The sequence below is a fragment of the Pyrgilauda ruficollis genome, unplaced genomic scaffold, assembly GCF_017590135.1.
Source record: "Pyrgilauda ruficollis isolate IOZ18807 unplaced genomic scaffold, ASM1759013v1 scaffold153, whole genome shotgun sequence".
NCBI classification, from domain to species: domain Eukaryota; kingdom Metazoa; phylum Chordata; class Aves; order Passeriformes; family Passeridae; genus Pyrgilauda; species Pyrgilauda ruficollis.
In genome coordinates this window covers 615,344-641,807 of record NW_024513988.1, presented here as the reverse complement: position 1 = coordinate 641,807, position 26,464 = coordinate 615,344, and the positions used below count along the sequence as shown (strand labels likewise).

The window sequence follows — 26,464 nt, the reverse complement described above, 5'->3', positions numbered from 1 at the left end:
CCGGCCGCCTCTGGGAAACGGGAGCCGGGCTCCCCGCACTCCTTGGGCCTGTCCCGTAGCCCGCCGGTGCAATGAATTTGGGGTTTGCCCTTAACCGCAGCGGGGGAAGCGCTTGGGGCAGCCCGGCTGAGCCCCACGCCTCCTCTCCGGCCCTGGCTCTAGGAGTCCCCGCAGCCCTGGAGCTCTTGCCCGAGGTTGGGAAGGTGTGGGAATGCTGGCTGGTGAGCAGCAGCCACGGGCAGAGCGTGGTGCAGGCAATTAAAACTCAGCTCCGTCCGAGGGCTCCGTCTTGCAGGCCAAGGGCCATTCCGATGGCTCCCAGGAGTGATGGGAGCTGGCCCGCAGGGAGGTTATTTATTGAAATCGGGGCAATAAACCTATCGGATTTCCTTGCTGCGAGAAAGGTGCGTCTGGAACTGTGCTGCAAGCAACGGGATCTCTCTGCCAACAGACGGGCCCGTGGCAAGCGCGGCTTCCCGGTTGGTTTTTATTTTTTCGGCTCGACATGGGGGCTGGGCCTTGGAGTTTTACAACGTGTTTAGTGAGTGAAAGAAGTTCCCCAAAATTTATTCCTCAACTTTTTGTGAACTTGGAGCCAGTCCCGTATCTTGGAGTTGCTAAGTAACTCTCGCACACAAAACAATGCGCCTCTGCGAAGGAAGCCGCGAGCGGCTCCTCTTGTAGGCCAGTTATATCATCTCAGATTAATCGACACTGGACGTGAGACAACAAAATTCTGTCACTTCCAGAAGTCACTTCTCTAATGAACGTGAGTTGACGTCAAGGGAAGGAGGGAATGAGGTAATGAAGGAAGGAAAGAAGCCTATCCAGAGAGATTAGCTTGCAGAATAATTGGCGGGGCGAACTCCTGCGCTGAAGTGACAGAGATTGCTCGCCGCGCAGGGAAATCTATAAATATGGTTTGGAGGAGGCTTGGGGAGGGCAGCTCCGAGCGGCCGCGGGCAGCCGCCGCCTTCCCCAGTCCCCGCGGGCCCCGGGGCTCGCCTCGCCCCGCTCCTGGAAGCGGCAGCGCCTGCAGGTGTGAATCCGATAGGAGAACGCTGATAGCGTCGAGAGCTCTCTGTTCCATGTGCCTCCGCGGCGGCAGGGCAGAGCACAGAGGTCTCCTCCCCAACGCGGCCACCTCCCGCCCTGCGCTTGGGGACCCGCGCCCGGCGCGGGTGGGCAGCGCTGCGCCGCGGGGACACATTTCCTCCCGACCTCAGCCTTGATCCTGCCCTGCTCGCTGGGAGGTTTACTGCTTACTCCAGTAAGATAAGGATTTAAGCCTTTAAACCTCTCAGGAGCCAATACTGATGTGTGGGGGTGTAAGCGAGGCAGCAGCGCTTGCTCCACGTCGAGGGCAGCCCCAGCTGTACAATCCTGCTCCCGCAGCGAGGCCCGCACAGGTGGCTGAGCTCGGCGCGGCCTCTCCTTGTCCCTTATTGAACACGTTCAAAACCGCCTGGAAAATGTGGCCAGGAAAGCGGACGAGCCGTTGCGGTACAGAAACGGGCGGGACTCCTTTCCCACCTCGCCAACGCCCTGAAAACGACCGCACTGCCCTTAACCTTTTATCTTGATTTGGCAGAATCGTGATATTTTTAGTTTTTTTCAAGACCGTATTTATTCCGCACCTCCTTCTTGAAGATTTCTTTCGCTTTTCGCAGTTCAGGTCAAGTTCGACAGCTCTGCTTTTATCAAGCGATTGCTCGGTCGCCGCATCCGAGCTCCGGGGCTGGCGCCCATGCCCACGCCCGAGAGCGCCCGGGGGATGGTGCTCAGCCCCGGAATGGGGGGTTCGTCGGTCCCCACACTGCCTGGGGACAACAGGCGCTCCCGTTCGCCTTCAGCAGCTGAGAGGGGGGATGTAGCGGAGAAGACGAGGTGGGGAACGGGAGGGTGTGTTGCCTCTGCCCCCGGCGGGATGCGGCGGCCGGTGTTTCCCTGCACCGCCTCCTCTCTGCGTCTCCCGGTACACCCGAGCAGCGCTGGTTTGCGGTCACTCGACCACTCACCCCAGCCAGGGCTGCGGGTCCGCTCCTCCTTGCAGCGCCTCGCACGGACGGCCATCCCAATTTTGGATCCGCCGCGTCCAGAAGGACCCGAGTGGTGATGCTTCGGCGGGCGGAGGTGAAGGGAGAGAGCAGAGGGGGAGGATGCAGAGGGAGTCACCTCCACCTGATTCTGTCGCTTCCCCCTCATCGCCATCCCTCCAGCTGGGTGCGAGCGACCCTTCCGGCTCCCCGCTCTCCGCGGAGCGCGGCCCCAGCCCGACCCGCGGGAAGCAGGGCAGGGTCGCAGGCGGGCGTGGGCAGGAGGGTCCAGCCCGTCTGCGGTGCGGAGACACTCGGGGCGCAAGCGCCTCGCCCTCTCTCCCGTACCGCGGCAAAGTCGGGAAGAAAGAAATGGTTGAACGATCGTAATTCTTAGGCTGGAAGCAAAACGGTCTCTAGAATCTCTCGCCCCGGCCACTACTTGCTCTCTGTTTATGGCCCGGCCCGCTGCGCTGCCAAGGAGCCCCGCGAGGGGCTGTGGCTGGTAGCCGGACACGGGTGACAAACCCGCGCAGATCGCAAGCGTGGGTTTGTGGGTCCATTAAAATGGTGATGTGAACTTTTCTACCTCGCGCTGTTTAGTGTAGTAAACATGCTCGATGTTGAAAATTTACTGTGAGTCACACTTGCAAAGACTTTAAAAGTGGAGGAGTCTCGGTTCAGATTATAGCTCTTTCTGTGCAGAGGTCAAGAACTCGGTAATACTGCAGTGCAGGCCAAAACAAACTCTATATGATCTACTACTGGTTTCCTTTTAAGTTCCCTTTTTGCTCAGCGTTGACTTCCTTTTATTCCACTCCAACTTACATTAATCCCCGTTGTAGAAATGTTTCCCCCCCTTCCTCTCGTTTCTCTTTAAAAGCATCTTTGTAATGAAAATAAGTTATTTTTAGTGTCTTCTTTGTGGCCGCTCGAAGGGCCAAGGATTCAGATTGGAATCAGCGCAGGCAAATCCCTGGAGACCTCGCTTTCCTCCTCCTCATTCAAACCCCATCCAAAGCTGAGATTTTGAGCGGAGCTCTCTTGGTTCCATGAGATCATCTCACGGTACCGTCAATAATAAACTATGGCGAGGCGTAAATGGCGTTAGGGCTGTCACATGTCAGATCTGAGATGTTTAATCCGAGCCACTGCCCGACGGCCCCCGGGCAAGCAGCGACCGGACGGGCCGTTCTTCTCTCCGGGCTTAGGGGCACGAAGCCCGGCGGTGCCCACCTGCCTCCCGCCCAGGGCCGATTTAGCCAAAGCTCCGGCAATTCCAGTTTATTCGGGATGAGAACCTCGCAGCTCCGTGGCTCAGCATAGAAATGCCTCCCCTTGGCCGCTGCCGGCAGCAGAGGTGGCTCAGACCCCCCCGCAGCCCGTGGGCGGGGGTGCGGGTGCCGCTCCGTGGACACCGCGGTGCCCGGGTGCGCCTCACCCGGGCCGTGCCGAGAGTCCGGAGCGCGGCTCCGGCGCCGCCCGGGCTGGCGTGGGCTCCGGGCCGAGCCGGGCACCTGCTCCCCCCGCACTCAGCCCGCCGCAGTGGGAGGACCAGGGGGGACGAGGGCTGAGGGTCTCTCCCCGCTCAGGAGACACCGAACGGGGCAGACAGAGCGGGGTTTAGCGCAGATAGCGGAGCTCTTCTCCCGGCGCATCCCACGACGCCCAGCCTGCCCGCAGCCGCTCCGGGCTCCCTTCGGAGGCTGAAGCCAGCCCGGGCTCCTCCGGGGAGCCGCGGCCGGCGCTGCAGAGCCGGGAGCGGGGCGCGGGGAGCGCGTTGGGCCGGGCGGGCACCGGGAGAGCGGCGGCGGCGGGGCGCGGGCACCGCGCGGCTCCCGGGGCGCCTCGTCTCGGACCCCGTCACCCAAGGGCGGCACGGAATACAGTGGCTGCGAGCTGTGACAAGATGAATAAGTGTATTGCTTTATGAAAAAGCAAAGGAGGGGGGGAAAAAAAGTGGATATTGTGGGGGAGGCTCTTATAAATGAACTGTCAAGCGAAAGAAAGTTAAAGGGAAATCTCCTGCTGTAAATGCATCGGGCGGGCACTTCTAATAAAAATCAGAGTCCTGGAGGAATTAATTACAGCAGCATTACAGGAAGAATTCATGGAATTGCAAAACGTAGTTGGCACAGACCAGCACGGACTGCTATTGCAAATGGGGAAACTGCAGGAGAGTTTAACAATTCCTGAGCTGATATGCAGGACATTGTAGTAGCATAATAGCACTTCAGACACACTAATGAATAATAGCGTCCAGTGATACTGACAAATGATATTACGCATACTTTGAGATTGAAGTCACTTAATATGTTTTTATATGCAAAAGCTTCCCACTGGATTCTGGCTTTTTAAGGTCGCTTCTACCTGTCACGAAGTGGAAAAAAAAAAAAAATCCACAAAAAACGAAAAAAAAAAAAAAAAAGGAAAAAATGCCGTCTCCTAATAACAAAATGATATAAATTCACCGGGTAAATCCAGCGAATTTAGGTGTAATTAATCAGCGAGGAGACTTGCGTTCATTGTGAGCTGCGGTGCCCGGCATCCATCACACCGCCCGCCGGAGGGGCCGGGGGCTCGCCCCGCGCCCCCCGCTCGCCGGGAGCTGCGCTGCGGGGAGAGCCCGGCCCGGGGGAGCCTGCCCGGGCCGCGGCACCTCCTCGGCCCCGCGGGGACCTGTCCTGCCGGGAGAGCGCTGCCGGGGCTCCGTGGCCGCCTGCCGCCCCCCGGCGCTGCCCGCTGCCCCGAGCGGAGCGGGGGAAGCCGCGGCTGCAGCCGGGTTGCCCGCGGTGTGTAGCGGCGGGGAGAGAGCCTGCTCCAGCCGTGAGCTCCGCTTATCGCCCAGCCACTCCATTTTTCTCCTGCTTGTCAAGCCCCTCTGTGTAGCAACATCCATCACGAGTCACGATAGCTGTTTCACTCCATTACCCACGTGGTCTCTCACACTCCTGGTTAAAACAGTTAACAGATTTGACTTTTTAAAACAAATAATCCTTTGCGTTACCCCGCCGCGCTGCTTATATTCGTTTCATTCATTTCAACGTATCAATATCGGGTATTATTTTTCGGGAAGGAAAAAGCTTTATGTTTCTATTTCCAGCTCTTTACAACTCGTCAGGTTTGCAGATTCAGTGTCTTTTCGACCCACAGATTTCCTTTTATTTCCTTTTATTTTTAAAAATTCGTAATGCATCGAAAAAAGGGATTATATAAAATAAATTCACTTTCTGTTATATATTTAAAACAAATAACAAAGAAATCGTTGACATTCTGATTTTTTGGTTTTTATTTGATAGCTGCAATTTTAGTCCTAACCCTGCATCTTTTCACAACAGTGACAATTTATACCAGATGACCTCACAGCTTGAATGCATGACATGGAATCAGATGAACTTGGGATCCACACTGAAAGGGTAAGGAGCTTTGTTCTCTTCTAACCTGCTGCTCTAGTGAAGCTGCATTACTGAGCTAACTTTATCTTGGATTTTTGAATCCGGTCACTTGCACAAAAAAAAAAAATGCTGTCTTGTCCTGAGGGTGGCTCATCACCTGGCTGTAGCTCGCCTTGTTTCTGGTGATCCTTGCCCCAGCTGGCCGTGCCCGCCGTGCCAGCGCTGGGTGTGTCGGGGCCCCGGTGGCACCGGGCGGGGCAGGGCAGGGCTGGGCTGCGCCCACTCCCGGTGCCCGGGCCCCTCCCGCAGGGGCAGCCGCGGCCACTTCTCGCTCTGCTCTTTGAGCTGTCGCCCCTTCCTACCATCCCTCTTCCCTTTCCCTGCCTTCGCCAGGCCCTACGTCCTGTGTCCCGGCCCGGCCGCCTCCCGGCTTCCTTCCTCCCGGCCATTGTCGCCCTCCCACCTGCCGGGAAGAGGCTCCGGCCCGCCTCCCCCGCGGGCTTCCTGCGGCCGCCCGGGCAGGAAGGCTCCGAGGCGCCGCGGGGCCCCGCCGGCGTGGCGGCCGAGGCAGGGCGGGCAGCGCTCCGGGGCCGCCGCCTGCACCTCCGCACCCACCGTGCCCGCTGCCTCCCCGGGTCTGCCGGGGCTGGGGATGCCCGCTGCACCCGGGGCAGGAGCGGGGTCTGCCGGGGCTGGGGATGCCCGCTGCACCCGGGGCAGGAGCGGGGTCTGCCGGGGCTGGGGATGCCCGCTGCACCCGGGGCAGGAGCGGGGTCTGCCGGGGCTGGAGCGCTGCCGCATCCTCACCCCGGTGCAAGCGCGGTGGCTGCTGTGAGCGGCAGAGCCACTTTTTGATCTTAGCCAAGGGAAAGCCACTCTGCTCAGAGTAGATAATTCACTGCTCTGGGGAGATTACTGGCTCTGAGAACTCTCCCACTGAAGGCAGGTATTGCCAGCCTTGGGATGTTCTCAGTGTCCAAGCGTGTGCAGTCTCAAGGGAACAGCAGGAGAGGCTGATAAAAGCCTGCACAGATCTGTGCTTTCATGCAGTTGTCCATAGATGTGAAAATCTTGTTCAAGATGGACTTTGTGTACACTGCTGTACTGCGATAAAGGAAAAAAATATTATGGGTTTCCTTGTAGCTCATAAACCAATGGTGTTTGAAGGTTAGAGGGAGTAGTGTAGTACACTATCTGTATTGAAGTGAACAAGGGAGCTGAGCCTGAAGAAATCCATCAAAGAGGTTTTTTTTTGGTCAGAGAAGATCCCAAAATCCTACAGTTGTGTGCAGTTCACTGTCTTTGCTGCCCACCCCCTCTTTTTAAAGGCTATTTCCTACTTTTCTTTCATAAGTCTTTTTGATTTCCTCTTGAAACTGTACCCCTTAAAGATCAGTCATTGCAATATTAGACACTGTTTTGTCTCTTCTCAAGAAAATATCCTGCAAAATGGAGAAACACATCAACCTTGACTGAGGTCCAAGTTATTAAAGCAAGGAAGAGGTTATTCTTTGGGAACTCAGTGGAAAAAAAAAAAAGTCACAATAGAAATATTAAAGGAGTACTGAACAAAATAAATGGCTTCTTACTTGTCCAGGAGTCAGACTGTTAGCAGTGTAAAGTATGTGACCTAGGATGCATGAAAAGGGGGAAAGAATCAAGATGAATGATCTATGGTAAAACAAAGCTGAAAGTTTTGGTATAGGCCAAGATTGTAGAATCTGTGGAAAATCAGTGCTAGACATAGCCTCATCACTGGTAATATGAGCCAAAATAGTTATCTGTCTTTTCTGGCTGAGAGTTACAATACACAGTACCTCCAATCTCAGTTGCCATGAACATAAGGTATTCTTCCCAAGATTTACATCTTTAAAATATATGAACTGTTCATAAGTGATTCCCAGGCGTTTAGTGTTTCAGATGCTTTTCTCAATCTCGTAGTTGTAATTTAAGAATTTTGGAGTCAATCTTCCTGTTGAAATATGGAGCTTCTAGATTCTGTCCAACGATGACAGTCCTGTTTAGCTCCTTGCCTTCAGTTCTCCCCAGCACTTCTTTCTGGCTTCAGTGAGATTTTGCACATTCTAAGAAGGAAGAAAATGTTGCCAGTAAGTTCTGCAAATAGTTAGAGAACTCTACTGTTATATAAAGCTTATGCTGGCGTCTGAACTCCTGAATGATTTTATCTGCTCAGAGCCTGCTTCAGCCTGTGGCTTTAAGGCCATGGAAGACTATTTTTCCTGAATGCTTTTTCATTTGTGGATATTTTAATATTGCATGTTGGGACTGAGAGCAAGAAGTTTCTATGTACCAGTGGAGTTTGGCCTGAGTGCTTTCAGTAGGGGTAAGCAACACGAGTTCATGGAAGGCACAGCCTGAGAGCAGGGCAGAGGTGGGCAGTAAAAGCTGTGGGACAGAGATCCTGGCCAGCCATTGCTGGATGGTGAAGAGACATATCAGAAGTGAGCTGAGATGTTGTCTTCTGCCAGAGTACAGCACTGTGACGGACTGGCAGGGGAAGGGGAGAGTGGTGCCAAAAGGGAAGCAGATAGAAAAGGCTGCAGCCATGAGTTCTGGGGGTTTCTACTAGAAAAGTAGATGCCTGACAGCCCAAGATGACCTTCCCTCTGCCAAGAGCTGCCCCTCGAGAAGAAGACAACCCACTACTGCTACCATACAGTCCAAGTGACCTGAATCTGCATTTCAGATTTTCACTTGGGTCCTGAATTCCAAATTGATTGTGCTCTGATTGAGCTCAAGTTCTTACAACTCACGTGAGGGAAGAGGAGTGCTTTGTGAGCTTGTGTGTGTTAATTGTGTTTCTTGTTTGTCCAGGCATCCCTCTGTCACCTTCTGAACTCTGGGTGGACCAGAGGGAGGGCTGGCTTGTCTGCAAGCTGTCTCACAAACTGGCAGCTTCTAGAATCTGAAAGGAAAGCTGCATTGTTAAGGCTGTGAACCTCACTGTGGGACTGGATTTTATCTCCTCAGGCTGTTTGCTGATGATTTGTTCCTCGTTTGTGGTATTTTGTTTGGAGCTGCTGGGATCAGATTTATTCTGCTGCAGGAAAGTCAGTGGATCCCAGACATCTCAAAATTAATGTTCCGCATTAGTGGACACTTTTGCCATTGGTTTCTCCTTCATATTTTTTGTTGCTTTTTAATTTGTCCAATATGAAAAGCACTGCTTCCTTCCATAACAGTTCTAGAGGAAGATCTCAGGGCTATAAATCCCTCCTTTATATTTTGATGAGTTAGTGTAAAAGTGACATAGAAATAACTGATACCAAGCAGGAAGTGATACAACATGGAAGGCAAGAATTGTAGCTACATTCCCAACAGCAAGACTCAATGTAATTTTCTCTTCAGCTGCTTGAGTGAAAAGCTTTGATCCATATTTCTAACAGTAATCTGAAGTCAGGCATAGAACCAGACAACATTTTGGTTTTCCTCTTTTGGTTTTGCTTGGATGTTAATCGCCCAGCATGTTCCATGGAAATTGGTATTGATTGCTGATTTCTCAGGCTCACTGTAAGGAATATTAGGTATAATCTCTATAGAACACTATTAAAACCACATCTTAAGCAAGGCAGGGAAAACCTTTCTTGTTTAGGAGTGGTTTGTAAAGGCTTTTCTGTTTAGCTTTGGTGGTATTAATTAGTAAAATTTGGAGGTGTGAGACTTGGGTTTAATTCTGCAATCAAGATGAGCTGGAAATGGGGCAATAACCTCCAGTCTCTAATATGGAATTTACCCTTTCCCATAGGTCTTGTTCTGAAGGGAAGGGTTTGGTGAAATCCTGATTCCACTCAGGTCTATGGTAAAAAATCCCAAACCAAAGAAAGACTGTTGAAGTCAGAAACACAAAGATCCCCTGAAAATTTAGAGCCTTCCTTTCATTAGGCAGCTGATTCTCCCATTGAGGATGGCAGAAGGGCTCAAATCTGTGAAACTGCATTTTTTAATATTCCTTTGCCTTGGAAAGGGCAGATAAAAATGCAGCTTCATACTCCACCCTCCATAATAATATGAGACAAAAGCCAGGCAGAAACAGGATCTTCTATATAACTAATCAGGATCTTTTTCTGTCTCCATACATATTTTTCCCAGGGTGCTAGGATGGTAAATATTTTAGCAGAGGGAATTAACTCTACTTCTCTTCCTTTATGTTCTGTTATCAACGGGACTAGCCCACACCCTCACTTTGCCTCATTTTTGGCTCTGTTTCTAAACCCTAAAATTCCTGTTCCTGCAGTGAAACACAATTAAATTGAAGCTTAATGTGGTGCCTGTTTTATGTAATCTTGCTTTCTGGCTTTTTTTATTCTTCCAAGTCTGAATCTCATGAATCAATGTGTATTCAAGTTTCATCTGAAATTTTCTAGCTCTCCTCAGTGTGTCCTAAAGCTTCCCTTTTTTGGTTTATGAAATAATAATAAAAAGCTTAACTCTTCAGATTAAGTTGTAGCTGCTTTATACATTAGACAGGCAATTTTAGTTTTACAAAGTAAAAATGGTGTGAGAGAGAAATTGCAGCTTGATTATTTTTTTGAAATATTCAGATTAGAATGCCATCTTTTATGAGGTTTTTTTTTATAACCACTTAGATTGATAGAACTCTCTAAAGCTGCTCTGTTTTTCATCACACATTCTCATCTGTAAACCCTTCATTTTTATTAATCTCTGTACAATCTGTACAACTCCGAGATTAATCATTTTAAAAGAGCTACTCTGCGAGTGTTAAGGATTTGCTGGGCTAATGGTAAATGCAAGTGCTTCTAAATACTCCACGGCACAGAGCTCTTCCTTTGTAAGTATCAGCCTTTGTTTCCCAGTTATCTAGAATTACATTTTATGGCTGTGTTTCCAGCTCTGGCTGTCTAGATCCAAAGAACAAAATACACTGAGTCCTTTTTTCACCAACTAACCCAAACTCTAAATATTTACAGTCCATTTCTGGCTTTGAGCAGTTCTGATTGAAGTTAAAGGGAGTTGTATATTTACAAATAATGGCAGAGCTGGACTGTGAGGCCAAATCTTTCAGTCCTTGCTCAAAGAAAGATTTGTGTTGGATCCTGGCAGGGCAGTTCGGCTGCATCTGGTCCTGCTTAGTTTTGAGTCCTTTTAGGACCTGTGGAGGGATCAGTCCAGTGTCTCTCCTTGGTGTGACTCTGGACCTTACTGGGGATTTTTCTGGGTTTTTTTTTTTTTTTCCTTTGGTTAATTCAGCTGAGCTTATAAGGCATTGTCTCTTTGCTTACTTTAACACAGAGTGCCTGACTAGAAAAGATGAAAGTTAAGGACTGTGCTACCCTCTGGAGATTTCCATTTAGTTAATGTAGTGCAGGTGTAAATTCACCAGCCACTTGTATTCCTCATGTATGTGGCATTGCATTATCTCTTGCATGCAATGAAGCAGGTGTTTGAGTTTAATAATGGATCTAGATTTGTATCTGTTCTTCTGTCCCTGCCTTTGTTGTAGTATATAAACCGCAGCCATACGAAACAAGCCAACTGTGCCCGCTGTGATGTACACATAAATCATGGCTAAAGCATGGACTGCAGAGGCTGGAAGGGAAAGAACTCTATTTCCCCATGAGGATGCAGAGTGAAGGCTGAGCTTCAAGAGAGCAGCAGTGCAGGGACAGTTTGTGAAAGCTCCTCCTTCAGTGCTCCAGTTTCCCACTGACTGGAAGGAATATCCACCTGTTGATTTCTACCCCCCCAAAGGTCAGGTTATTCCACAGCGCTCCATAATGAATAAACAGTGTTTTAACCAAGAAATCTCTCATGATGCATTTTGCTGTCAGCAGCCATATGGCCATGCTGAGTGCCAGCCAATGCTGATGGAAATGTGCCCAATGTAAAATGGGAAATAGGGCTCCTGGTTATTGAAGCATCTCTCCTAGGGAGCTGGTTAAGGACTTAGTGTATTATGGGTCAGGGGGCTCAGAAAGCAGGTTTTAATCTTCATGGATTATTGTATGTGCAGTTTTCGTGAGGTATAACTAGAAATAAGGGGAGGAAATGTGTAAAAGGCTGGTTTTTGAGGAAGGCTTCCCAACTGTGCAATAAAAACTGAGATGGAGATCACCTGGAGGATGGCTCTCATTCATGGAGCCATTCTCTAGGGCACAGACAGGGTCTTTGTTTTGCCTCTTATTCCTGGGAGGAATTATTTCAGAACTGGCTGGTCCTTACAAAAGAGGTTATCACAGAAAAATGAAAACCATGAGAATTTGGAGGGAAAGTGGGGCTGTGTTTTATGGTATAAGATTTTATTACATATTCCTGCTTCTTCTTACAAAGTTTCTGTCCTGGGAATTCTTATCAGCCTTTGTGTCTGTTGTTTATTTGGTGTTTAAGGTTGTTAGGACAGGCGTGAAGGGGAGGTTACACTCAGGGTGACCAGTGCTGAAGTTCACATTTACCCTTGATTTACTGCTGTGCTGCAGGTCAGCAACAGCTTCTGCTGCAGAACTTCCTCCTTATCAATGGTGGTTCCCATTCCATCCCATTCCATCCCATTCCATTCCATTCCATTCCATTCCATTCCATTCCAGCTTCAAAATGCTCTGTGGAATTTGTGATCAACTTGGGTATCACCACCCAACAACTACCCAACACCCCTCTCCCCAGCTTTTTTTTCTTTTTATTTTTTTTTTTTTTAATGAAAAAAAAATTTTTGATGTGTACAGATTTGCTACCTTTAGAGAGGAAAATTTGATGTTGGTGGGGAATCTGTGCTGATCAAATGGTGATAGCAAATGGTAATTTGTTACTTGAATTAGGCTGCAAAAGGCCACTTGTGGGCTCTGGGCAGAGAGGAGACCCCATTTATTTGGACATGGTGCATATCTATGGCAAAGTTTAATCCATTTAAATCAGCTAATGGTATCTTCTTTATCTATTACTACATGTACTACATGTAATAATACCCATTCCATTCCATTCCATTCCATTCCATTCCATTCCATTCCATTCCATTCCATTCCATTCCATTCCATTCCATTCCAGCTTCAAAATGCTCTGTGGAATTTGTGATCAACTTGGGTATCACTACCCAACAACCACCCAACACCCCTCTCCCCAGCTCTTTTTTCTTTTTATTTTTTTTTTTTTAATGAAAAAAAAATTTTTGATGTGTACAGATTTGCTACCTTTAGAGAGGAAAATTTGATGTTGGTGGGGAATCTGTGCTGATCAAATGGTGATAGCAAATGGTAATTTGTTACTTGAATTAGGCTGCAAAAGGTCACTTGTGGGCTCTGGGCAGAGAGGAGACCCCATTTATTTGGACATGGTGCATATCTATGGCAAAGTTTAATCCATTTAAATCAGCTAATGGTATCTTCTTTATCTATTACTACATGTACTACATGTAATAATACTGTATTACTACTATACTGTTACTATACTGTTACTACTATACTATTTTACTGCTACTATTACTGTATTACTGTAATAATACTGTGTTACTACAGAATAGAGATCCTTTCTTGTCACCCCCCATAACTTATTTCATTATGATCACCTTAAAACTGAATTAAATTTGCAATAAGCAGAGCATGCCTTCCCAAAAGACGTGGCCTTTGATTTGAACAGGCAGGTGGAGCCAGGATTTGAAATTAGCAGAGCAGAGCAGTGGAAGAGCTGGGCTCAGAGACCAGCTCTGCCAGGGAGCAGCCTGCCAGTCGTGCCAGTGGTGAGGAGTGCAGCCCACCCTGGGCAGGCAGAGCTGCTCCCAGGCACTGCTCCCCTCCTCTGCAGCCAGGCTCACAAACCCCCTGGACACGTCCTGCATTCCAGCTCCGCTGCCTGCTCTGCAAATCACTTAAGAGGTCTAAAACTTCCTTGTAATTCTACTCTGCACGTGAACTTTGAGTGAAGGGAAAGGAAGGACCAGTGAAATGAGAGTCTGGACCTCAGGGACCCTTTCAAATTGCTATTGCAAGCATTTGGCAAAGGCTGGGATAACATCCTACATATCCATCTTTGTCCCTAGCCGTGTGCCCTGGGGTTTTGTTCTGGGCTTTCTAATTCCTGGTGCTGTGCAAAACATGTACACTTGCCATTGCCAATGTGTACTTCTACAAGTGATAATGTAACATACTTGTTCAAAAATTAAACCTAAAATGTATTTATGTGGTTCTGACATTAGGAAGGCTGCAAACAGGAGACACAGCAGTGTTCCAGCATTCAGGACAGTAGAACGTAGAATTTTGAAGAACATAATCAGACAAAACAAATGGCTGTGGCCACCCCAAAACACACCAAAATTTGCAAATTCTTAAACTTACTATGAAAATTTATACCTAGTAGGGATAGGCTGGGTTTTTTTTTTAATTTTTTCCAATTTTATTTTTATAAAGGGTTAATCTGTAGTGTATCCTGCAAGCTGATACATGGGATAAATAGTTTAGACACTGATTTGTAATCTCTGTTTATGAGTACATGACTGCTATTCTTATAAATGTCATCACTTGCTTGGTAGTATCGGGTAATATCTGAGTCATGAGGTGCTGACAAAAATCCACTGCACTTAATGTGAAACTTGAGGCATTTTGCTCATTCCAAAAGATATTAGCAATAGCCAGGCCCACGTTTGACTGATAAATAATGTGAACATGTGCACATGACACCGTTGTGCTGCTATGTGAATTTTTCCCTCTTACCTAGAATCTTTGTGGAAATACATTAGAGTTCAAATCATGATAATTTCTTTTTTTTTGTTGTTTTTTTCTTTTTCCCCTGGACACCTTAATGGATGCTATTAGATGTATGTATGGAGTCAGTGCACTGTGCCAGGGGGAGCAGATCCATGTGAATGAAGGCAGAGCAGGTTTCCTATGGTGAATTTCACTTGAGCTTGGATATCACGGCTGTAAAAGCAAACTCTGCATATGTTACCACTGACTTAAGGAAAGAAACTTCTCACGTGGAGCTGAGTACTGAAAAATCTGTAATTTTTTGGTTATTCCCCTCTTTACTTACAGACACACAGCGGGATATGAAAATGAGAACCACAGCACTCCCATGTTGTACAGCTGTGGGGCCCAGTACAGAATACACACCCACGGGGTCTTCAGAGGCATACAAGTGAGTATGGTGGGGCATTCTTCACAGGGAAGCAAAACTGCTGCCTGTTTATAGTGTTCACTCGTTACTTCACTGGTGTTTGTAAACCCATCCTTGATTTGTGGCTTCCCCACGTTGTCAGGAGATGCTTTATGTAAGTGTCCTGACCTCACTGAAGCCATTGCTCTCTAACATAAGATTTCTTTCTGACACAGTCATTTAAAATTGCTCATCTCTTCTTCTGAAATACGTCTGCAAGGCAGTATTCCATTCTGTGCTTACTTACCTTACCAGTTTCTCAGGATGGTCCAAAATGAGTGATCCAGCTTCCAGCCCCAGTCACCCTGGCCATGTAGAACCTCTGTGGTTATATCTAATATAACCACATATCTAATCTATATCTATAGCACTATATCTAATAACTACATATATGAAAGTGTCAGATTACATTTTGCTTTTGCGTGTTTCTGAAACTTTACTAATTCAAATGTATTTCCTTAAAACGAAATATGTGATTGTTTCCTAATAACTAAGCAATTAGTGAATATTTGGGAGGAACTTACCATTCATGGGAGTTCATTTCCTCCCTTTCTGAGACAGTCATATCATTATTAAATACCCCTGTAAAAGATATGCCTTGTTAAAACTGGTGGCAAAGTCATTACAGAGTATCTGTCTCTTCTGTGTTGCTCTGTGTTGTCAACCTACATCTGTGTTTTTAGATAGCATCTTTTCTCATTTTCCTCTTCTGTTTAGTTTAGCAAGTCATTATTCAGTGGCAAGCTCTCAGAAACAGGCTCCTGAGCTAGCTTTTTTTGGGTGAATAAAAGTAAATGGTTGACATTGTTTAAGGAAGTTAATTATCCCAGAAGGAGGAGATCATCTTTGATGGAACATTGTGACAGTGGCCAAAATGCATTAAGGCTGAACTATTCACCAGCTCCACCTAGACAGTTGTTTTTGTTTTGTTGTTAATCAGTTTGTGTTAATCCAAGACATCCATTTCCTTGTCCTTTAGCTTTAAATGAGTATCTAAAATTAAAAGGACAATACTCCTCTGGCTCATGCTCTTTCACCCTGGTATAAACTTAAAACTATTTTCTGTGGCAATAGAAGTTGTGCCAGGATTGTGTGGTTATACATGAGGTCAGAGTGTGCCATCCAATCTCTCATACCAACTCTGGTGAGAGAATTCACTGGGCAGAGCTCACTGTGCTTCACCTTCAGATAATTTTAACACTCTGCAAAGAGCCAGTCAAGGCACACTAAGGTCGCTGACGTAGAACGAAGCAAAATTGCCCGTTTCCAGCATGATCTATCCAAGCACCTCTTTGTCCTGGGGAGGTGCTGAGTGACCTGGGTGTGTGAAGTCAGAGCTGAGGACACGCAGGTGGCCTCAGCAGGTCTGTGTCCCGCAGGACGTCCGGCGCGTGCCCGGCGTGGCTCCCACCATCGTGCGCTCGGCGAGCGAGACGAACGAGAAGCGTCCCTTCATGTGCGCCTACCCTGGCTGCAACAAGAGATACTTCAAGCTGTCCCACTTGCAGATGCACAGCAGAAAGCACACTGGTGGGTATAAATCACGGCACAGCAGGGAGGCCAGGGCGGGTTTGAGGTGGCACAAGGGGCAAGAAATGCGCCGCCAGGTCAGGGAGCGCGAGAATCCGTCAGATGAGTGAGCACTGTCAGCTGGGCAACATCTCTTGTCACCTGGGCAACCCCTCTTTGTCACCTGGGCAACTCCTTTCTTTGTCACCTGGGCAACCCCTCTTTGTCACCTGGCAACCCCTTTTTGTCACCTGGCAATCCCTCTCTTGGAGCTGAAGGCTCTCTGGATCTGGCTAAGACAAACACACAGCAAGCAGATCACCTCCCTCCCTCTCTTACTGTTGCAGGGCTATGAGTTATTTTCTTCTTTTATTTATTTATTTATTTTCTTATTTCCCCCCTCTTTTGGGACCATTGAATCTCACCCCAAATCTCATCTCATGTTAACTATGAAGGAGTTTCCTCTGCAAGAGGAACCTAGACATTCAGCATCCTCTGGCTCTCCTGTGTAAACCTTTTCTGGTTGGGGGTGTAGGCAGGGATTGGCAAATAGGTTCTCTGCCATGGGATCTTGCCATGAAGGATTGAGCCTGAAGCCAGTCAGTTGTAGGATAATGTCTGGATTCTCTCTGAGTTCAGAAAATAAGACCTCAAAATGTGGAAATCAAGTACTCTGCTGCACCTTGCCAAAGAGTAGACAGAGTTATTTCCCCTACTGGGAGATTGATGGTGTTGGATGTGTAAAATTATCATATATTTTTAGATATGTTCCTTCCTTATGGGTTTTTAATTTTTTTTAATTGGCTGTCATATTTTTATTTAGAAAGTTCTTTCTGTGCTTACCTAGAAGTCTGTGCATGTAATCTGTAAATATGGATGTTCAGTCAACCACTGATGTGATGGAAGACAAAAGGGATGAATGAGGGCAGGAAGGCAGCCCATGCTGGGTGACCTAGAAGATTATCTAACATCTCATGAAAGATAGTTGCAATCTTCTCCTTTTGGAGACCATTCACTCAGTTAATTGTGTAAACTGTGAGAAATGCACACAAAGCACTTTTAATTAATGAATGGGCAAGTCAGAAAATATTGAGACAGCTGTCTTCAGAGCTGCTGAAATTAAAAATTTAAGATACTTTAGACTGTAAGTGCAAGCTCATCTTTAGAAGGGAAGGTCTACAGAAATGCTATTCTATTTTCTGTAAATAAATTGGAACCAAGAACGTTTGGAAATCTTTTGAAGGCCACTAAATTTAGTATTTTTCTCCATTATACCTAAACAGCTCTGCATTTTTTTTTTCTCATAATCACTATTTCCTTCATTCCTAAATTAATTTACTCTGTGTTTTATCAGTCATTATTTGTTTGCTCTGGACCTGTATTTTATGCCATTTAATTGCCTGGCTTACCCAGTGTTATTTCTGGATCAATCACAAGGACTTCAGCTTACATATATTATGTTTTTCCCTTAGCTGGAGATGATTTTTAATATTATATCATATATAATTTAGGCTTGTAAAGTCAGAAGACCCCAAAACACAGAGGGGATAGGCCTGTGTCTGTCTGAATCCCCAGAGAGGGGTCCCGTTGTCCTTGGGGCCTCTCCTCTGCCTCATGCTGTAGTGGGGCTGGGTAGAGGAAAATCACTTTTCTCCCCTGCCACACCTTTTCTGTACAGGTGGGCACAGACCCTTCTGCACACACATTTTGACATGCTGACAGCAAAAATTATTTCTTTCTCAAACCTTTGCAAGTTTCTGTGCATAAGAGGCCAGCTTGTTTCCCAGAGCTTGTGTTGCTGCTGCCAGCATTGCTCTGTAAGGTTTCCAGGCTGGTTGCAGCTGAAGAGGGGAAGCAAGGGATGCTGCACTGCTGGAATGAAAATTGCTGGGGCTGAGGAGTTCACGTTTAGGATCAGAAAGGAGTTCTGTCCTCAGCCTGTTGAATGGCTACTGGACATTTCCTATTATTATGCTCTGGGAATTCTACTCACCAAATTCCCAGCTGCTGTAGGGGCTTTGAGTATGATGCTCTTCATTTCCTGTCTCCTCCTGTGGTCTGCCAGTCCTGATTTTGGGAGGGTTTGGTGAAGTGTGGGAGCATCTGGAGGGGATAACTTCCATGTTGCCATATTTTCCTGGCTGCTGGATGTGGGGATGGTCTGGACTTGGTGGCCATGGAGGTTTTGCACTGCCATGCTCTTCAGGAGTCCTGGGCAGCCAAACCCACTGTTGTGATGCAGATCCATTTCCTTTGCAACTTGTTGAGTGTGTCTAACCCTGACTTGTTTCTCCTGCATGTCAAAAGGAAAATTTGGAACCAGTTTTCTCAAAAAATAATGTGGTTGTGTTTGTCACACCTCTCCTAATGAATCAAACAAACAAAAACTTATTAATCTTCCTGTAAGGTACTTCTGGACTCACTTATGGGTTTGGGGTTTCCACCTTATGCTGTATTAGTGGTAGGTCAAAGGTTTTGGTCATTTTTTAAATGATGAACACATGATCTGAAAACAAGCTGTTTCATATATATGATATTAAACCAACAGATTGTATCTCTGCAGGATATTGTTGGCTCTAGATTATACTTTTTATTTCTGTAATAGATACATACAAAGGACTGGCTCATCAGATCTTCCATCCTTCTTTCCCAGTTGCTGTATTGCAAAACCAAGCAAGGCCCTGAAACACAAAGCTGGATTCTGTAATCAGTTTTTACCAATGTTTCAAATAGCCTCAGCTGAAAATATGTTAACACTTTGTACCCTCCGAGGCTGCTTATCTGTTCTAACAATGCCTTCATTGAAACATGTACAGCCAAAAAAGCTTTTTTCTTATCTTGGTGTATTTTGCTGCAGCAGATAGGCCTCTGAAAGGAAATGCAGAAATACATCTAACTTTTCAACTTTGCAGCAAATAATGTGAGTTGTCATTCCGTGGCAGGCTTCAGGCACTTCCTTGCAGAAACAAATTGATGTCTAGACCTCCATAAATTTCACTTCTGGTGGAAGCATCAGCATTCTTGCCAGAGAGCCTTTGGGTTCAGTGTCACTCATTGGGAAAACTGGATTTATCCTAACTGGATAAATCCTTTATTTTTTTAGGATAAAAATCCTGTTTGCCAGGGATGTTCTTTAGCCCAGATAGGCTCAGCTGCAGGTATGGTCTGCAATGGACTGTGAGAATCTGTAGATCAGGAAGGTTGTCCTGTATGTTAGGGTGTCAAGCTGTATCCTTGCAGGCTGATACTTCTACAGCATAAAATAATAAAATGCTTAGGGATCTAAAATACAAAATTAATTTCAGAATAGTAATGGCATGTCACAGCTGAGCTATGGTGTGAAGATTACAGAAAATGTTAACTGTAAAAGTTCCCTAGTAAATAAATAAACTTGTATTTTGTGTGAATTTGCTAAAGCAAATTATATTAAATAAAAATATAGGATTAGCAAGGCAAAGTTGTGATAATGGGACTTGTTTGATTAAATGGGTACACTTATTTAAGAAGAGGGGTTTAAATTGGTGAAGGATGTAGAGAGCAGCCTTCAGATTCTCCTTCCCACTTGCAGGCTCTGGTTTCAGAATCAGCCTCCTTTTGTCATCTGTTCTTGTCAGCAACAGGCTTGTACTCTTGCAGAACTCCTTAATTAAAGCAATTACTGTGAATATTTTTGCAACTGCTTCAGCAGTAGCATTTTCTGTTTTCCCATCCACTTGAGCAAATGAATTTGCTCCAGAGAAAACATGCACACTTCCCTTAGTTTAAGATAACTGCTTTTGACAAAAATCTGTTTTCTTAGAAACATTTATTGCAATATGTGCAAAGGCAGATTCATGCTTCTTTTACAATTCTTGACCTTTTCTTTTAAAAATTATTTCCTAAATATTCAAGGCATGCCATTCCCTCTGCCCTCTCTCATCTTTATTATTTCATGGTGCCCTTTCTTTTGCATGCCTCTTTCAGTAGTGTACGTGATCATGTCTCAGGCAGGAGGGCTGGTGAAGCTCCACCTGCATCTCCTGTTTTATTTTGGCCCTGTGTGTGTTCACACAAGGAGGTGACAGCATTACTGGATATTTTCATAGACAAGGAGACTTCAGCCTTTTAGTGGAGAGGCTTTGGTAGGGCTGGGGAAATGAGGCGCTCTCACTGTGGGAATTTCATGGAACAGACCTTTTCTCATCTGGGATGTTTCTGTCGTCCTGTTCTGAGGAAATTTATGTGACAGTCAGCTTTGGCAGCTGACACAGAAGATGTAGAAGGAAAGGGAAATTAGGTTTTCTGTCTAATGTTGTGCCTCTTTTTGTTTATTTGCTTTTTGTTTTCTTCCCTGTGTCATTGTATCCCTATGTAAACATTTTAGGTTGCTTCCTTTAATATCTGCATGGGTTAAATCTGACTTTAATTTAACCAAGATTATTTTACAAAGTATTTAAAGAAATACTTTCACGTACATACCATCAGACCCTCTATGCTGTTTTATTCCAATGCCTCCTTAGCCATCTTCTAAGTTTATATTGCAATTAGCAGACAATCATCCTGTCACTGCATTCTGCTCTGCTGACATTCCCCCTCTTAAATCTGCCAAAGGGCTGAATTCCTTGGAAGTAAGTGGTTTCTGAAAAACAGGCACCCCCCAGGGAGTCCTTGTGGTCAAAGTGTATGGAACTATTTCAAACACCTGTGGCAACTTTAATCTCCTATGCTAATAAATTAAGCCCAGCAGACATAGAAATTGTCCACACCCAGGTTTGAGAATCAGTGAAGTCCTTGGGGTGACTGTCACAGGAAGTCAGCTTGTTCTTGCAGATTTAGTTGCTTTTGTGAAATTTTTATTTTAACTGCACCAGGATGAATTTTGGAACTCTCTCCTTAATATGCTGCTTGTTCTCTGTCGCCTGGGTCAAAAGGCATCTGCTTTAAACTAAACTGGCTTGCTTTGGTGTCTCAGAATACCAGTGCAAGCAGAATAAATTTCCTCACCACAGAATCAGACATGGAGGCACCTGCAATGGAGGGTAAAATGAAACAGAGAGAAACCAACCCCTCTGCCCACTCCAGCTGGTGTTTTCCTGTAGGAAAAGGTCCCACAGGATCTTTGGTTTGCATCTCAGCTTCCCACAGCAGGCAGAGCTGCTGCCTCTTATTTGAGAGGAGGGGTTTAAATTGGTGAAGGACCAGCCTTCAGATTCTCATTCCCACTTGCAGGCTGCAGAATCAGCCTCCTTTTGTCATCTGTTCTTGTCAGCAACAGGCTTGTACTCCTTTTTACTCTTCTACTCTTGCAGAACTCCCAGACAAAGCCCAGCATGCTCCCAGCTCTGCAGTTCCACTCCTGCTCCTGCCGAGGCTCTGTGCTGTGCCACTGGAACCAGTCTGTGGGCATAAATGTCATTTAATGGAGTTGAGATTTATTAAGACGTTTATTAAATGTAGTAAATGCCTGAGGCTTCAGCAGGATTCCAGGGCTGTGCAAAGGGACCTTAGGTTAGGAGTAAGTCAGATCTGGAAGATCATGGATCTCCTCCTGTAACAGCATAAGGATTGTTTTGGCTGAACTTGCCCAAATTTCACCACCCCTGTGCTCTGCTGGCAGTATTTCCCTCTTTCCTCAGATTCCTCAGTTGCTGCATTTCTTTTTGCATGTTTATGTGCAGTCCTTTGCACTGAAATCCGTGTTCATTTGAGACACTGGCTTGTGGGGATTTCTTTTTGTAAAAAACTCAGGATCTTACTTTTCATCCAAGAGAAATCCCAGCCTGAGGATCTCTGCTGAACTGCATGGGAGGAGGAGAAGAGTTTATATTTACATGAGGCTTTGCAATAATTCATGGCTTTGCCTGTGGGAGCTGTGCAGCTACATGAGAAATTCTATTTAATGGCACTTTATGGAAGAAATCTAATTCATGTTTTGGAGAAGAATATGTCTTTTTCTGAGGTTGAATTTTTTGCTCAGTTTTGTTCTAATTAATGTGGTTAAAACTGTCACCTATGTAGATGGAACTTGTTTAGTTTTTGCTTTAAACCCAATTTAGTTCAAACTGTGAGCTGTTCCCCTGTATGAATTAAATGCTACAGAAACAGGTGCTACTGAAAGGGTTTAATGGGATTTTTAGAGAAATATAAACCAAGACATTCCTGCTCTTTTCCAGCAGAAAAAAACCCAAAAATTCACTCAACCAGAAATATTTTGCTTCTTTAACCTGCTAATTTTCTTAGAGTGAGCAGATTCAGTATCAGTGTCAATGCAGCAGAGTTTTGCCAGCCTTTCCAGCAGAGCTGTGTGGCTTTGTGAGAAATCAGTTCTGGTGTGCCACTAGACTGCTTCAGACTGCAGGGAAATCTTTCAGAGCAGCACATTTCATCTTCTGGTCCAGCCTGAGGTGCTCCCTCATTTTCTCACATTTTCTAACAAATTGTTTTTCCTCTCCAGGTGAGAAACCTTATCAGTGTGATTTTAAAGACTGTGAACGAAGATTTTCTCGTTCAGACCAACTCAAAAGGCACCAAAGACGACACACAGGTTTGTGGACAAGACCTGCCTGTAATTGGAGTTGATCAGTATACAGGAATTGTGATTCTGAAGTTATACTCCTCAAATTTCTATTTTTCTGGGGTTGTCTTCTCATGACTTTTACATCCTGACACCATCTTTTGAAAGAACTTTCGTAATAAAACTGTTTGCTCTATACTCTATGTCCAATATTAAGAATATATTGTGCTTAAAACTAAACAGTTCTGCAAGAAAAAATTGCCAATGTGTAAAATTTGCTCAAGACCTCTGCATCATGTGTAAATTAGTAGTGTGAAGTAAGTTAAACCTATTGGGAGCCCATGAAAATAGATTTCTGCACCTTGATTTTTCTTATGTCCCATTTGCTCCTGCAGGATACCCTCAGGGCCAAACCTCAGGGTCAGGATTTACAACGCTAATGCTACATTTTTTATTTAATAATGTGCAATTTTAATGCTATATTTTAATTTAATATAATTTGCAGATGATTTCAGTGGGTGTTTGTTTATGGTGGAGCTGTTCAGACCCAGGCACTGGCAGAGGAGGTTACAAAGGGTGGTGGCCTCATTAATGACTAACTTTCTGTAATGTGTAGGCACAGGGCTGGGAGGAGCAGTTACAGTAACAAAAAACCCCAAAAAAATCCAGGCTTTTGAAACTTCAGAAATATCTGCTATTTTCAACCTTCCAAAAATGCTGCGACATAAGAATAGATTTTTATTTTTTTTTTTTGTCTCTTAGGTGTGAAGCCCTTTCAGTGTAAAACCTGTCAGAGAAAGTTCTCCAGATCTGATCATCTGAAGACTCATACCAGGACTCATACAGGTAAAACAAGTGCGTAAACTTTTCTTCACATTTATATTTCTTTATTTTTTTTTTTTAATTTTAAATCAATGTTGTTGTGAATTACATGGATAGAAAGTGTCTCAACCAGGATTTAAATATTCAAAACAGCAGAAAGAATTTCAGTGTGCTGGTTTTTCATTGTGGCTGCTTTCCCCAAGTGTGATAGTCACTTTTCACAAAGCGATTTAGGTGATTTTAGAAACTATGCTTTCTTCCTTCATGTTTAAAAAAATTTCAGCTTGGCAAAATAAATTTTGTCAGCTATTATGAAACGAGCATCGTGGTCTCAGCCCACAAATGTCAAGTTGATCTACTGCCTTTACTGAAAGAGCCCTACAAGATAGAAAATTTAATTCTAGCTTTGGCCAAAGGTCTGTAATCTAAAGTATTCGTGCCTACTCATGCTTCTCCCAAGTGTCAGCTGAGCCTGATGCAGGATAGCACAGCAAAGCTCCTGCTGCTGCTGCTTGTGCTGTAATCTCTCCAGCAGATAAAAGCAGTGCCTTTTGCAAACTCACACTGACAGACACTAAAGTAAAAGCTTACTCAAATATTCAAGGACCTTTTATTTTTTTTTTTTTTGGTAGAAACTGTAGTTTTTAATCTAAATACAGGGGGGAAAAAGGAGGCCATTTTAGCCTGCTCTGCTCTCACATAAATGTAAACACCATTAAGGAGCAACTGCAGCAAGCTCTGTATTTTAGTTTTAGGTTTTAGAATTAGTCCTGTGTACTGACATCTGCTGTTCCTTCTGCTGTGTATGCAGTGTTTTTACCGAGTAATTGTTTACCAAGCACTTTGGCATGTTGTTGGATGTCACAGCGTTTTCCATACTGGTGTTAACCTTTTAAATTCAGTCTCTGTACAGATGGACAAGGAGCCTGAAAATCTTTTTCTCCCTGCTAAGAATTCTTTTTTCTCTTCTGGACCATAAAAACACACATTTCAGACTTCCAAAAATAAAAGAGAAATTTTAATAAAGGAAATGATTCACCTGAGAACAGTGGCATTTTCTGTGGCTCTGGCCAAATAAATGCTTCACCCAATGGCCATGTCTACACTTGCAATCTGCAAATGGCAAAGGCTGTGCTCCTGGGTTGTCCCCATGGTCCTGCTGAGCTGCAGGGCCTGGGGGTCTGTGCATTTCCATGAAGAAAGATGTTTTCTTAACCAGCAAGAGGTAATGTTCTGGGAGAGACAAAATGGCAAGTGGTGGTAACACGCTGGCAAGCTGGGATGAACTACATTCCCATCACATTCCACTGCTAACCGATCTGTAATTCAGGACTTGCATGACTCCAGCCATCTTTTATAGCCCAGATTAGCTACAGTGAAGGACTTGCTCTCTTTTGTGCTAGTGAAGCTCCTCTCCCTGTCCCAGTGGCTCCCTGGGAGCTGAGCCCCACAATCCTTGCCGTGGGTTTGCTGCCTGCTGCTGGCACAGCAGCTGGGCTGTGTTATGGAGCCACCCCTGACCACGATTTTGGATGTGTCAGCTCCTGAGGGGGGTGAGCACGAGTGGTGGGTGGGGATTTTTCATCCCCACCTTGCCCTGCAGCTTCACTCCTCTTTCTTTTTCATAGCCCTTGGATTAAGTGGCAAAGCACCTAGATCAAGTTAACGTGCTGCGCGTTAAATCTTCAGGAATCAAAGCAAATCCATGCAATTCTATCCTAATTTTAGTCAACTACCAAACTGTTTGTTAGGATTCAGGGATGTTTTCCTTCACAAGCAATTTCACTGTGACAAAAAAAAAAAAAAAAAATCAAAGGAAGTTTTATCCATCCATAGACACATTTGGCAATGGAAATGTGATCCCTGATATCTGCACCATTTCCCCCCACTGTTTTATGCACTCATGGGAGATAGTTGATGCTTTTGCCAGCATCTATGCTAAGTAGATAAAGTAGATTTTAGGAATTCCCTTTCAACTTAAATACCTGACATGGGAGTTTGCAAACAGAAATACACATTTATGCAAATCTCCTTTTGTCTGAATTTGGAACAGGTTCGTGAAATGCCCGGAGTGTGAGGTAAATAAGAAGAGAAGATGCCTGGGTGAGGTTGTACCACCCCAGCGTGTCTGGAGTGTGTTAGAGAGGATGAGGTGTGTGGACAGCACTGAAGAGCCCAGCCCCAGAGCTGAACATACTTTAAAATATTGCATTTATTTTGAGGAAAAAAAAAAAAAAAGAAAGAAAAGAAGGAGCATGAGTCACCGGGCACTGCTCTGAGCTAATGAAAGCATTCCATCAGCATTCCTGTGGCACCACAAACACAGCCTGAAATTCCACTTACACACTGCAGGAAATCAAGAGACCAGGTTAAAACGGTTAAAAAGCGGTGGCATTTCTTGTTAAATTTGAACGTGCTTTGCTTGGAGTTATTTGTAGTGAATATTATGCTCATGAAAATGTTAGAAAAATGCTATTTTGAGCATTTGACATCTCCCATAGATGTGAATCCACTTTATTTAGATAGCTGTGGAAAACTTTGAGTGTGGCTCAGCAGACTCCACGCTGAACCCTCTTGCTTCTACCATATTCACTTACACTCACCAGTTTCAAAGAACTTCAGCCAAAACTCGTTGAATTAGCTGGAAAAAACTCCCCTTGACTGGAGGTCAAGCTCTAGAAAGTCCCTGACAGTTTCCACGGTGACTAACAGAGTGTCTGCACCGCCGCCCGAGGTGTGACTGAAGCTTGTGCGGATGCCAGGGTGACTTTGAGACTTGGTCATTTGAGAGCTAAGAGCAGCACAATCGTGGCAGCACGGTGCTCAGCAAGGGCCTGTCCTCAGGAATGAACCACTGCAAAGTGTTCTGCATCACCTGGAAAGGCTGTTGGTAAACATCAGCTGAGGCAGAGGTAGGGAGGCTCCGAGCGCTGATGGGAGCAGGAGCTGGGGGAGCTCCCACGCCCTCTCAGGACAGCCCAGGGTGCCTTTCCTCCTGACAGGGGCTCCTCGCAGCCCCCCCAGAAAGAAAACAAATAGCAGTGTCTCAGATGAGCTGTGTGCTCAGCTAATAACAGGGTGTTTTGTTAACA

The 26,464-nt window shown here is 45.6% G+C and overlaps 1 protein-coding gene across 3 annotated transcripts in view; it reads left to right on the top strand.

The window, feature by feature from the left end:
• Window positions 1-26,464, top strand: part of WT1 (WT1 transcription factor) — a 33,624-nt gene that overhangs the window by 5,780 nt on the left and 1,380 nt on the right. For 2 of the 3 annotated variants that reach the window (XM_041461757.1, XM_041461755.1), the window contains exons 4-8: window positions 5,375-5,452; window positions 14,428-14,530; window positions 15,928-16,078; window positions 22,491-22,580; window positions 23,313-23,405. In XM_041461757.1, the coding sequence (XP_041317691.1) occupies window positions 5,375-5,452; window positions 14,428-14,530; window positions 15,928-16,078; window positions 22,491-22,580; window positions 23,313-23,405 (515 nt within the window). The remainder of the gene's footprint in view (window positions 1-5,374; window positions 5,453-14,427; window positions 14,531-15,927; window positions 16,079-22,490; window positions 22,581-23,312; window positions 23,406-26,464) is intronic. The other variant, XM_041461756.1, reaches the window with a different exon arrangement.